The sequence below is a fragment of the Eptesicus fuscus genome, chromosome 1 (assembly GCF_027574615.1).
Source record: "Eptesicus fuscus isolate TK198812 chromosome 1, DD_ASM_mEF_20220401, whole genome shotgun sequence".
Taxonomy (NCBI): domain Eukaryota; kingdom Metazoa; phylum Chordata; class Mammalia; order Chiroptera; family Vespertilionidae; genus Eptesicus; species Eptesicus fuscus.
Window position 1 is genome coordinate 8,275,564 of NC_072473.1, and position 14,293 is coordinate 8,289,856.

At 42.5% G+C, this 14,293-nt stretch overlaps 2 protein-coding genes across 2 annotated transcripts in view; one reads left to right on the forward strand and one right to left on the reverse strand.

The window, feature by feature from the left end:
- Window positions 1-14,293, reverse strand: part of CTPS2 (CTP synthase 2) — a 133,244-nt gene that overhangs the window by 59,495 nt on the left and 59,456 nt on the right. The gene's annotated exons all lie outside the window — the stretch shown is intronic.
- S100G (S100 calcium binding protein G) lies at window positions 5,548-7,811 on the forward strand. Its single transcript, XM_008154936.3, has 2 exons — window positions 5,548-5,682; window positions 7,707-7,811. The coding sequence occupies exons 1-2, from the start codon at window positions 5,548-5,550 to the stop codon at window positions 7,809-7,811; spliced, it is 240 nt and encodes a 79-aa protein (XP_008153158.1).

Genomic DNA, 14,293 nt, shown 5'->3' on the forward strand with positions numbered 1-14,293 from the left:
CAGAAAGCAGGTTGTTTCCCAGAACTGGCTTTTTAAACTTTAGGCCTGATCCTTCTATGATCAGACTGTTCTAGAGCGAGGCTGGCTGATTTCTACCGTGCAGGTAATTTGAGCTGTTGTACACGGCTTTGGGCTCCTTGCTCTAGAGAATAGACTCTGAAAAATGGGATCTCATTTATTTAATATTTAAGACGATCCCTCCTGCAGGGACTCTAACACTTTTTATGCACATATTTAACTAATGGACAGATGTGACCAACGGTAATTCAGAAAATCAGTGGCCACTGTGGAACTTCTGAGATTCCCAAACTTCATTTTCTTAAAAGCGAATTGGACAATTAACAGCACTAAACCTGGCAAAGCTAAAGGGAATGCCTGTTTTGAATGGTGTGTTGAGACTTCCAAATGAGATCAAGAATCTGAAGTTGCCTCTTTGCAAAATAAAGTTTTCGAATTAACAGAGGCAACTGAATTTGTAAAGAGAGAAAAATGGCTTCCCACATGCTCTTCATCTACATGGCTGTCTTGCCATTCCCCTCTACTCCACTGTCTCAGGATCCACCTCCAGGTACCCTATTCCTTTTTTTTTTTTTTTTTTTTTTTTTTATATATTTTTTATTGATTTTTTACAGAGAGGAAGAGAGAGAGACAGAGAGCCAGAAACATCGATGAGAGAGAAACATCGATCAGCTGCCTCCTGCACACCCCCCACTGGGGATGTGCCCGCAACCAAGGCACATGCCCTTGACCGGAATCGAACCTGGGACCCCTGAGTCCGCAGGCCGACGCTCCATCCACTGAGCCAAACCGGTCTCGGCGGAATTCTTTTTTTTTTTTTTTTTTTTAATAAAAATTCTTCAATTTGGTTTTTGTGTGTGTTTTTAATATATTTTTATTGATTTCAGAGAGGCAGGGAGAGGGAGAGATAGAAACATCAATGATCAGAAAGAATCATTGATTGGCTGCCTCCTGCACTGCCTGCCCCTACTGGGGATCGAGCCTGAAACCCAGGCATGTGCCCTGACCAGGAATCGAACCCAGGACCCTTCAGTCCACAGGCTTGACACTCTATCCACTGAGCCAAACAGGCTAAGGCCTATGAATATTTTGCCATAGGCTTCTTCTCCAGTATCCTCAAGGTCTTTTTCTCCAATTCCTCCACCTCTGATACCATGATGCCTTCATTACAGGCTTCCTTATCCCCAGTTCCCCTCTGGTGCCTTCTTCCCCTGAATTCGCTGCCACTCCTTCCTCCTCAACTAATAGGACCTTTCTATTTAAAGTTAAGAGCTCTCGGGATCATAACAAACCTCGTTTCATATGTTCCCTGGAGAAAATAATTTCCTAAGGATGCTCACAAGTTTGCTGAGGAATTTGATTAGTATTCAGACCTATCAGGCTGGGTTTTCTGACTTATATAAGCTAATTTGTGTTAGTTGATGAAGATCGGGCTCAACATTGGATGAGAATTGCCCAACGGGATCATCCTGAAACAGATTTAGAAAAACAAGCCTCTAATTTTGAGGGAAGAAATTAGAGAACTTGCTAGAGAACTATATCGAGCAATTTCCCAAAGCCTGTTGAATTGCAGCAAAATTCAGACTTGCTCACAGAATCTGTTCATGACTATTATAATCAACAAAAGGTCACTTTAAAGGAAAATTCCGGCCTTCCTTCAGATGCTGATTTCACTCGGGTAACCTTTAACTCCATTGCTTGTTAATGAGCTAAACCAAGAGTTTCCCTTTTCAGGGGACTAGGAATGAGAGACCATGTGCACCCTAGATTTGGTTAATTTGGCTAAATCAGCTTGCTTGTACTCTAGATGAGCCACCTAGAAGTAAGACTGCCATGATTTTTCATTTTCAGCCTTGGCAAATGAAAGCCCCAATAGGAAACCAAAAGCTCCAAGTTTCTGCTCATTTTTGCAAAGAGCCAGGATGTTGGAAAAGGGATTATCAAAAGTTTAAATGCTTCGGGCACCCTCAGCCTTGTAATTAGTCTTCTAACCAGCCTTCTCAAGGTCCTCCTACCCCTCAAAGATGAGTCTCTGAGGAACTTCAGGGGCTTTTTCTAATCCTCCCTCTTAATCGGCTCAGATCAGCTTGGAGAAACTTTTCTTCAAACTGATAATGAATCTCTCTTATAACAAAACTTCTGTATGCTTTACTAAAGAATGACTGTCCTGACCCGATTGTATGGGAAGAATGGGAGGACACAGCCTTTAAAGACTTAAAGAAGGGTTTAATAAACCCACTGCTTTTGTACATCCCAATGATCAGATCCCTTTTTCCTTTTTTTTTTTTTTTTTAATCCTCACATGAGTATATTTTCCATTGATTTTTAGAGAGTGGAAGGGAGGGAGGAGGGGGAGAAATAGAGAGAAACATCAATGTGAGGAAGACACATTGATTGGTTGCCTCCCACACACACCCTGACCTGGGCCAGGGATCCAGCCTGCAACCGGGGTACATGCCCTTGACTGGGAATTGAAACTGTGACCCTTTAGTCTGCAGGCCGACACTCTAACCACTGAGCAAACCAGCTAGGGCCCCCTTTTCCCGTTTGTATATGAAAAGAAAAGGAATGCCCTTGGCAGGGGAGGGTGGGGTTAGAGAGCAACCAAAGGACTTGTATGCATGAATATTAGCATAACCAATGGACACAGACACTGGGGCGGTGGGGGCTTGCCGGGGGTGGGAATGGCTGGGGCGGGGGGGGGGGGGGGGTCCACAAGCCGGGAAAAAGAAGACATATGTAAAACTTTAGTAAATAAATAAATAAATAAATAAATAAATAAATAAAAATAAATAAATAAAATGTTATTTTAAAAAAAGGGGGGAATGCCCTTGGGATATTCACCCAAAAACCATGGGGACCACGATAGATCCCTAGGATACTATAGTCAGCAACTGGACTCTATGTCCCCCCTTGCCTTAGAGCCATTACTGCCACTGCCCTCTTGGTTGAGGCCACTGAAAACACTGTTGCAGGATCCCCTCTAACCATCTTTGTGCCCCACTCAGTAGAAGCCCTCCTGAGTCCTCATTATACCCAGCATCTTTCAGTTAGTTGCCTTCTTTCCTATGAAATCCTTCTGCTAATTGCTCCTCACACAACTCTTTCGCATTGTAATAACCTTAATCCAACTATTCTTCGCCCTTCTGAGACCCATAAAGCCCCTCATGACTGCTTGACACTGACAGATCACCCCCTGAGTCCTCATCATGATTTGCAGGAGGCCCCTGTGGGTAAAGCTGTTTTCCCATGCGTTACAGATGGTTCATGTTTTAGAAATGAAAATGGAAAGTACTGTGCTGATTATGCAATTGAAGTAATTGAGGCATTTTTACCTTTGGCTCCTTCAGCTCAGTAGGCTGAATTGTATGCTTTCACTCTGGCTTATGTTTTAGCCAAGGGCAAAACTACCAGCATTTATACTGGAGTCCATAAGCCTTTGGAGTAGCTCATGACTTTGTAATGTTATGGAAACAATGTGGCTTCCTTACTTCCAGTGGAAATAAAACTAATGGCCCATATGTTCAGGAATTATTGTTTGCTATACTTTTACCTGATGCTTTAGCTAGTTAGTATTAAGATCCCAGGGCGTTCTAAACTTGACTCTCTGGAAGCTAAAGGAAATCACCTTGCTGAACTTCTGCAAGGAATGCAACCCTTAAGGAAATCGGCAGCAGCGAAACCCCTGCCAGGGTCCAAAGGGATAATTCCCCAGCTGGTAATTTAGAAAAACTGGCTAGAGAAGCCCAACAATTAGCTTTAGAAAAAAAGAAGAAGAAAAAACACCCCACGAGATTAGAAATCTAAAAATTGCTAGTTTGATAAAAGAGAAAGGTCTGGTTCAGACCAAATAATAACCCAGTCCTACCAGAGACTGTGAAGTTTCCACTCTTTACTGTATATGCATTTGGTCCACAGACGAAATGATAGCATTTATGAATCAATATTGGTGGGAAAATATTACTAAGGCTGTGAAGCCCAGCCGGCGTGGCTCAGTGGTTAAGCGTCAACCTATGAACCAGGAGGTCATGGTTCATTTCTCGGTCAGGGCACATACCCGGGTTGTGGGCTCGATCCCCATGTGGGGCATGCAGGAGGCAGCTGATCAATGATTCTCCCTCATCATTGATGTTTCTCTCTCTCTCTCTCTCTCTCCTCTCTCTCTCTCTCCCTGAAATCAGTAAAAATATATTAAAAAAATAAAATAAATAAAGCCATGAAAAGTGCCTACCTTACTTGTCCTACCTGTCAAAAACACAACCCAGGGAAACCTGTCTGCACTGCCCTTGGACATTTTATTTTATTTTATTAAATATATTTTATTGATTTTTTACAGAGAGGAAGGGAGAGGGATAGAGAGTTAGAAACATCGATGAGAGAGAAACATCGATCAGCTGCCTCCTGCACACCCCGCTACTGGGGATGTGCCCGCAACCAAGGTACATGCCCTTGACCGGAATCGAACCTGGGACCCTTCAGTCTGCAGGCCGACGCTCCATCCACTGAGCCAAACTGGTTAGGGCACCCCTGGACATTTTAAATTGCCTAACGGACCATTGGAGGTGTGGCAGACAGATTTCATACAGCTTCCCCTGCCTCATGGATATAAGTATGTTTTAGTCATGGTCTGTGTTTTCTCACTAGGCTGAAGCTTGCCCTTGTAGACAGGTTACTGCCTCCTGGTGGCTAAAGTCCTGTTGGAGATTGTCCCTACCTGGGAGACTCCTGTTTGAACTGTTCCTCTTGACCTAGGTAGACCTAGGAACCCATTCTATGGGTCAGGTGCTTTAACAAGCCTGTGCCGGTTGGCCAATTTTACAACACCCTTAATTATAAGGTTCATGCAGTCTTAAGATTGGATTTCAAAAACCATTAATAATTACCTTTAAATGGCAAACGAAAGGAAAATTTCATCATCAGGGTGGTGTGTCCGTCGGCACAGACTATAAAAGCCACATGATCTGCTCAACTCTCCATACTCCTGTTTTATTCTCCCAGCTGCCTTGCTGTTCGGTGACCAGGTAAGTGTGCTTGCTTTCCGTACTACCTGGAGCTCTTCCTGCCTCCTTTCAGAATGGTGTGAGAGATAATGGTCTGAAGAGAAAGTAGGTTTGTGCTCTCTAACGATATTACCAGTCATTTAAAGGCAAGACCACAGCTGACGGAGTGCAGACCAGGTACAGAAAGGGTGAAGGATGCCATAATTACTAATTAAAGCGTTTGGCTTCAGGGACTATCTCCTAACAGATGTACTCTAAGAATAGGCATTTAACATACTGTCTAAAATGATTATTTTTAAAACATGTTTGCAGTCACTAGTGCGTATCCCACAATTTCCACTCCCTCTCTTCTCTTCCTCCCCCTCAATGACTCCCCCTCGCCCCTCACGCCAGCCCCCTCTTTACTATCCCCCATCTGTGCCAAGGAAGTAGCCCAATGGCAACGAACTCCTGCTGGCAATCGTTAGTATAAAACTCCACTCCAGCTTTTTGGTAAGTTCATTTCTTTCCCAATCTACAGGACACCAAGATGAGTGCAAAAATGTCTCCTAACGAGCTGAAGAGCCTTTTTGAAAAATACGCGGCCAAAGAAGGTGATCCAAATCAGCTGTCGAAGGAGGAGCTGAGACTCTTGATTCAGACTGAATTCCCCAGTTTACTAAAAGTAAGTGCCCAACTGCAGAGCCCCCTGAACGGGCCTCCGATGGCGGGAGGGGAGGGGAGAGAAGGGAAGAGGAAAAAGAGCCAGGAAGAGGCTGAGGTCTGAGATATTGATCAGAGTTCCACCTGGGGTAGAGCACACAGCAGCCAAGACACAGGAATCACAGAGGGAGAGCACTTCATGTGTGCTTTCCTCCGCTGGTGGCAGACCACATATGATATGGCAAGCTCCTAGAAAGCAGGGGCCCAGCCACCTCGCCCCTATCATAGCCTTAGCACAGAACTCTCTGGACTAGCCATAGTAATGGAAGCAGTGATGGCACAGGTTGCCACGCAAACACACAAAAACCTTCAGCCTGGATTCAGCCCGTCCATGCCAGACTTTAGGAAAACAGAGGCCAGTAAATTAATATTACTTGGCCTTGGACATGCTTCATCAATATACGTAGGATCTCTCAACAAGACCAACACTTACGGGGCAGTCTGTTAAGAGAACCCGCTTCCCACTGACAAATTATTTTCTGTAGAAACCCATTTATATTTCAAAAGCATTTCAATTGCTGTTCATTTGTGTTAAGCAACTAAATTTTGTGTTAAAGAGGCAACCATGCATTTCTCAACAACCTTCGGGAAAGGATACAATTTCTTTAGCCATAAAGAACCATCCCAGAGTTGTCAAAATCAAAACGCATCTAGAAGCAAAAAGGAATGGGGAAAGGTGGATTCTCCGTCTGCCTCCAATGTGCTTTCTTCCCTTCGCAACTGAAAGCCAGCTTCAAAATGGAAGGGCTGCGATTGGTATATCCAACTTGGTCACTTGTTAGCTGTAACTTCAGAAGAAAGCATTTGCTTTCCAGATTTTAACCAGGAAAGTCCCTTCTGCCAATATGACATATGAAAAGGTTTCTGGTTTTAGTTGTTGAGAAGGTTTCTATTATTAGCACTAAAAAGAATAGTGGCTGAGTTCAATGACCTTATAATCCATTATCTTCTCATTTTCTTATGGTTAAAATCTGTATTTACTAAGGTCAGGAAGCCCATCTCGTGATTCTGATGCATGTCCAAGTGTGAGAACCACTGATCCAAAGGCATCTTGCCTAGCATAGAGGTGGGCTGTAGCCCAGGGTTTGGAAAAAACTACGATAGTTGCTGGTTAAGGGTTTGGGCTCTAGAGTCAATGTTTGGACTCCAAGTCCCCCCACTTACCAGCTGTGAATCCTGGAGTAAGTCAACAGCTGTTTCAGATTCTCAGTTTCCTCATCTGTAAAGTGGATCTCCCCCTCAGGGTGGTTGAGAGGATTGCACAAGCTACCGAAAGCCCTGGACACAGTACCAGCCAGCAATAAGCCATGTGTAATGCCTTGATTATATGCCAGCCCAGCCCTGCAGGCAGACACAAATCAGCTTCCAGAAAACTTTGGGGCAGGGGTCCTGAACTATTTGTGGGTGTGGGCCCCTCAAAAGTCCAGTGAAGCACTTGGCTCCATCTCAAAAAAATGGTTTTAGCCCTAGCCAGTTTGGCTCAGTGGATAGAATGTCAGCCTGCAGACTGAAGGGTACCGGGTTCAATTCCAGTCAAGGGCACATGCCTGGGTTGCAGGCTCGATCCCCATTGGGGGCTGTGCAGGAGGCAGCTGATCAATGATTCTCTCTCATCATTGATGTTTCTATCTCTCTCTCTCCCTCTCCCTTCCTCTCTGAAATCAATAAAAATATTTTTAAATGGTTTTAGAAGCATAAAGGAAAATACTTAAGATTGCATAGAAAACAAATTCCATTAAAATACACATTATCAATACTAAAGTAATAAATGTATGTTAAAGAAAATAAAAAGGGTAGCCCGTTCTGTCACATGGAGCAATTACAGCTAAAGTTGGTTTTGCCACCACTATCAGTGGCATGTGATCAAAAGCTCAGCTGCCTTCTTGGAATGCAGACTCAGTGCTCTAATGTCGGAGAATGTGTAGCAGTACATAACTGACTCATTTTCTCTCCTCTCCTCATCCCATCCTCTTTGTCTAACACCAGGGTCCAAACACCCTAGAGGATCTTTTTAAAGAACTGGACAAGAATGGAGATGGAGAAGTTAGTTTCGAAGAATTCCAGGGGTTACTGAACAAGTTATCCCAGTGAAGAAAAAAACAAAATGATACCATTCTGCTCACCAAGAGAAGAGTACCTGGAAAGAGTCATATTCTACATAGAGTTCCCAATGTCTCTATTAAATTCTTTCCAATTATAATGATCTTGTAGTGATAGCCAATTACTGCTAATAAAGAAATTCTTAAGACATGCCTCACCTTGTCAATTACTGACCTCCATAGTTTAATAAATTTAAAAGTAACCTTAGTCTGATTCATCAATATAATTTTATAGATTTTTTTATTTAAATTAAAAAAAAAAGGTCCAGAATAGTTCCATGGTCTTGACCAAGACTACAGAGGTGGTATCAGAGACGTGGAAAGAATTCTGCTATGATCTCACTCATTTATGGAATAGAATGAACAACATAAACTGATGAACAAAAAAAAGATTCAGAGTCACAGAAGCATCAAACAGACCATCAAACCTCAGAGGGAAGGCAGATCAACCAAAGGACTTGTATGCATGCATATAAGGACAACCAATGGACACGGACAGTAGGAGGGTGAGGGCCTGTGCTGGGGGGCAGGAGCAGGCTGGGAGAGGTCACTGGGGGAAAAAGGAGACATATGCAATACTTTCAACAATATAGAATAAAAAGAATTCTGCTGTGCTGAACCAACTCCCTCACTCCACTCTCCCACCAGAATAATCCTGTCCTTGCTCTTCCCTCCCACCTACTTAGTGCTCACATCATTTCCAATTTCAACTCTAGTCAACAGCTAGTGAGAAACAGACCTCAGAGAACAGACACTTGTCTTTAAAGTCATCTCCCAGCACTCACTGTGCTTTCTGAATCACTGACCCTCTCAGAGTAGGAGTACAGGACCAACTGCCAGTTCTGTTCCGTCACCAAGGGGGTGGCCTTGGTTCTGCTATGTGCTGCTGGGACACTGGGTACTGAGAAACAGCTCAGGCTCCCCTTGCTGAGTCCAGCTGGGGAGTGGGGAGAGGGAAAAGGAGTATGGGAGGGGAATTTAAGCAAAAAGAAAGAAAATTAACTTCTAACTCTTCCACCTAGAAGCAAAGGAGATTTGTATACACAGCGAGGGAATGTTTAAATACAATTTGGGTCATTCTAATTCAACACACACATTCTCATGGCATAAAAAGCCTTAAACGTTTCTAATAACCAATTACAGTCTACTGTAGGGATATCCCATAATAGTCTTAACTATTTCTCCATTGTGGGGCATTTGGATTATTGCCATTTCTGATTTTTCTAAAGAATGTCATAATGAGTAACTGTTCCTCTCTCTCTGTCAACATATTGGATTTCCTTAGGAGGATTTCTGGGAAGTAAATGCCTGAGTCAGAGGGTATGAATATTTTTATGGTTTGTGAAATAGACCACCTAACTGATTTTCCAAAAGGTTGTATTGATTCTTGTTTCTATAATCAGGCAGGAGAAGGACAGCTTCACTCCCCAGACAGCATTAGTCGGTCTCATTTTAACAACTTTATTAGTCACAATAGTGCACATCTTTTATTCATTTCTGGTTTTAATAGGAACCTCCTACTATTTCCCCATTGAATTTCCTGCTGGATAGTGCTTTGTAAAAGGTAGTCTTTCTCTTACTTGGGAAGTATCCTTTTCCTCCTAGTTTGTTATGAAATTGTGAGCACCCAAGTTTAGATACTATAGACTGCCTACTGAGCATCTGTGGCCATATGAGGGTTCTCTCTTTTGTTTGGTAAATATGATACGTTAATCAACTTAACTCCTGAGACAAACTATCCAGTTATGATTGGTTTAAAATGAGACCACTCTAATATTTGATTTAAGATGGTCACATCTTCATTAATATACCAGCATCAGTCTATAGCTGGGGTTTTATTTTTTGTTGCATGTGTTCTGTTGAGTTCTAATATTTAGGTCATGCTAATTCCCATTTTAGCTTATGTTCTAATCTCAATCAGCCACTCTCAGAGTAATATACATTCTCTTTTTCCAATTGCAACATATAGAAAGCACCTATGTGGCCAAAGCATTATACAAGAATTACACTCAGATCCTAAGTCAGTAAGTCTGGGATCAGGCCATGGAAAGGCTTAATCAAAGAAGTAGTATTTCAACTGGGATTTGTAGGGAGAGCCTTGAGGGGAAGCTGCAGGGAGGGGGAAGCCTGGGCATTCAAAAGGAGAGAAAACACCCCAAATACGCACATATACACACATCATGTTCAAGCGCAAGGCAGTTCAGGGAACATACACACTGCATTTTGGGTGTAAAGCTGGCTCTGATGCATAAAGAGGGCACACTGGCTTTAGAGCATGAAAGTCCTTGGTGCCATGCTAAACGAAGGTCTACTGTGCTGTGCAATACCCTGGCCATTATATCAGGTGGTTATTGATATGTAAATGAACGAAAGTGTAAAATTCAGTTCCTCAGCTACATTTCAAGTGCTCCATAGCCCCATGTGGCTGATGATTCCCATACTGGATGGCACAGATCTAGAACAGCCTACCATGACAGAAGTTTTACTGGACCATGCTGGTAGCATTAATAAGGGGCGCATTCACATGCTGCCCATATTTTAGTTATATATTTCACCAGTCTATGTTGTGTGTCTCCAACTAAACTGCAAGCAGGGTTGTGGAAGCACTTTGTTTGTAATACACTATGTTTAGGACTGCACTTAAGTGGATGAGCTGCAAACGCACAGTGACTCTTTTCTTTTTAATAATCTCTTTCCGCTAGCATCCAGTTATTTTTAGTGCAAAGAAAATCTTTTAAAGGGTTGAAATACCTATTTCTAAGGCATTTCCTATTGAGCTCCAGGTATAAAAGCTTTAAAATACATTAGCTTTGAAGTACTCATTTAGTCATTCATTTATTGTTAAAATTATAGACTACCCTGTGATTCAATAATGGGGCTTATTCCTAGCCACGCTTGTCTCTTTTCAAAAAGTAGACTCAGGCAAGGGGGGAGGTCTGGTGGAAAAGATGCCCTAGCTATTAGACAGTGGCCATCATGCCTGGAAGAATTTTTCTTTCTCCAAATAGAGAGCAGTTACTATGGCCAACAGCCTGATATCAATTCTGAACCTATCATCCACACAGAGAGAGAATTAAATGACTATCAGGCTCCCAGACTAGTCCATAAAAGGCTATTTTACCCATAGTGTAGCTTTCTTCTTGACAGCTGCTTTTATAGGTAAAGTTCCTTAGCCCAAACTAAGCTCCAAATGACTTCTATAAGGTCGTTTTGTTAGTTGGGAGGTGTTTACTAGTACTACAATGTTCTAAATGCAAAGCAGTCTTCAAAGTAATAAAAGTTGCCTGAAAAGTTACTCTAAGTGGCTGTCTGGGTGTTTTTTAAAAACACTTCTTAATTTGCTTTCCATGTAAAGCTGATGAAAAATAACATGGAAAAAGAAAATATTTCAAATAGGGCTTCAACTAAAGGTAGGAAAATGTTATGCATTAATTATGCTTAATGAATAACATAAATTACCCTTCACCTGAGTTGACTTTTAATTATTTGTGAATATTTCACAAATCCACTGTGTGAGATGTAAAATTAATTTTGACTTTGAAAATCCCTGGATCAAAAAAGTGTAAAAGAAGTAATATGTATGATAAATAACTAAAGGTGAAATAATATCAAATACCGCAATCTCAAATTTCCATTGACATCTGCTTAAAATTCTTCAAATTTATCACTTTTCCTTACCAGTACCACCATCCGAGTGTACATGTGTGTGTTGATGTGTCTGAAGGTAGAACATGGGTTCTGTTTTCAGGATATTATATTTTATGTAAATTCAGATCTTTAAAGTTACTGTTTTCAATAAACAAAAGAAATGCTAAAAATTTAGCCTATCCACATACCTAAATATTGGATTGAGATCCTTTTCCTCTATATGTCTCAACAGCCAAAGATACTCTAATTAATAAAGTCCACAATGCTGCGAACTATCCTCTACCTGAACTGGAGAGGTCTAAAGCCAAACTCAAGGTCAAGCGTGTCAGCAGCAGCAATGTGATTGCTACAGAGTCAGAATGCAAGCTATAGCTGTATTCCTGGTAAGCATCATCTAGAAGGCAGGTAAAGCTACTTTGAAGCAGGCCAAATATCAGATTTGCTGTAGAACCCTAAATGTCCGCAAAGGCCCAGAGCTTTCTATTTCACTATGTAGATTAAGCAGAGAATCGGCACAATAAAATAAATTTTACTCACTCCCTCCTGGTACTCACAGACTCAGAAAGAGTTGACCTTCATTCTTAAAGAAAAATCTATTTCTTCTTTTATGTGTATACTAGAGGCCTAGTGCACGGAATTCGTGAACTCGGGGGGGGGGGGGGCGGGTTTCCTCAGCCCGGATTGCGAGAGGGTGCAGGCCAAGCCAAGGGACCCCATCAGTGCACAATGGGGGCCGGGGAGGGACGCAGGAGGTTGGCCAGCCAAGGAGGGACCGAGGGAGGGCTCCAGGGCGTGTCCCGCTCGCCTCACTCAGTTCCAATCAGCCGGACCCCAACAGCAAGCTAACCTACCGGTCAGAGCATCTGCCCCCTGGTGGTCAGTGCACATCATAGTGACTGGTCGGCCAGTCAACTATCTGCCCCCTGGTGGTCAGTGCACATCATAGCAACTGGTCAACTGGTCAACTGTCTGCCCCCTGGTGGTCAGTGCATGTCATAGCAAGCGATTAAGCAGCCTTAGCATATCATTAGCACATTACTCTTTGATTGGTTGAACGGACAACCGGACGACCAGACACTTAGCATATTAGGCTTTTACTATATAGTCTGAGACAACTCCTCTTAGATATCTGTCCTGGAAGCCAGTGTCTCTAATCCTATCTAATAATATACAAATATGCAAATTGACCGCACCTTCGCTACACTCAAGCCACGCCCACCAGCCAAGCCACGCCCACCAGCCAATCAGGGCAAGTATGCAAATTACCCCAACAAAGATTGCGGCTAATTTGCATATCAAGACAGCGTCGAAAGAAGCCAAGAGCTGCAGAAGGGAGTAAAGCTTCGAAGAAGCAAGCAAGCCGGGGGGGGGGGGGGGGAAGAAGGGAGGAGCGGAGGCGGGGCCGGGGGAGAAGGGAAAAGCAGGCGGGCTGGGGGAGAAGGCGGGGCGGGCGACAAGGGAGGAGCGGAGGCGGGGTAGAGTGCAGCAGGAAATCCTATTGCAGGATTTTTTCCTGCAACGGGAACACTAGTGATTTCATAAGCAACCATAAGACTAATCATGCACACAAGGTAGGTCATGATAGCTCATGAAGGAGATCAGAATTTAACACCCCAAAATATGTCTCTTTGACATAGGGATTCATTTGAGCTGATTATTTTTAAGAAACAGCAGACAGAGAAACTCTGAAAATTGAATAAGTTACCCTTTTGTAAGGGAAATCTCCATTGTAAGGGAAATCTCCATAAATCTTCCCATCTGTACCAGGAAGAGGAGGTGATTCTACTAGTAAATCTCTAGAAACTCTTATCAAAGGAGAAGGTGGAGGATTTATTATCTGCATAACAACCTTATCCTTGTTTTCTTCTTTTCCTGGTCACCTCCCATAATTGGATCCCCTCACAACTAACATCTTCTTTTGTCTTTAGCTGGAGATGGTATTTAAGGTGGTAGCTTGGGCCATTTCAGGGAGTTACACCATTTTCCTGGGTCTCTCCCATGTATACAGAAGGTACATGTTATTAAACTTTGTGTTTTTTCCTGTTAATCTGACTTTGATTACAAAGGGGGGGTCTCAGCCAAGAACCTAAAAGGGTAGAGGAAAAATGATTTTAGCAGCAAAAACACCTAAAGGAGGCTCCTGCTTTCCAAATTATTTACTTTTTTAGCTAGAAGGGCCAGAATGGCCATTACTCATTGTAAGTCATTGTTGTTTGCTCAAATTTAAGTGATTCCCTAGGCTTCCTAGTGTTTGCTGCCTGATGATTCCATTACCTTGGTCTTTTTCTTTAATAAGACTTCTCGCCATCATCACAAATGCTGGCTCTTAAGGCTATTTTTCTCCAACAAACTGATTGCAGGCCATGAAGATGTTCAGTAGCAATTAGGTTTTATTGTTCTCATCTCACTTATGAGTATATGCTTTCAAAATGTAAAACTCACATATCCTCTGATTTAGCAAATCCCCTTCTAGGAATTCATTCCATAGAAGTGTGTATGTGTGGGTACAAGCAGATAAGAATATAGATATTAATTTGCAATATTATTTAAAGTAGCAAAATAATGGACACAATCTAAATATTCATCAACATGAGACAGGTTAAAGAATGATGCAGACAACAGGGCAAGCATATGGAAGATCCCTTGTGTTGATGTGAAGTGATCAGTACAAAAAGCTAGAGGAAACAGTGTCTCAAGCATGCTAACATATGTATTTGTTAAAAAGGAAACACAGCCCTGGTCAGGTTTTCTCAGTGGTTAGAGCATTGGCCTGGGCACCAGAGGGTCTCAGGTTCGATTCCAGTCAAGGGCACATACCTGGGTTGC

Bases quoted from the DNA above. Each gene is read 5' to 3' on its own strand.
- S100G (XM_008154936.3), top strand. From the start codon at position 5,548: ATGAGTGCAAAAATGTCTCCTAACGAGCTGAAGAGCCTTTTTGAAAAA. The intron at 5,683-7,706 runs GTAAGTGCCCAA...GTCTAACACCAG, and splicing joins AATTCCCCAGTTTACTAAAA to GGTCCAAACACCCTAGAGGA.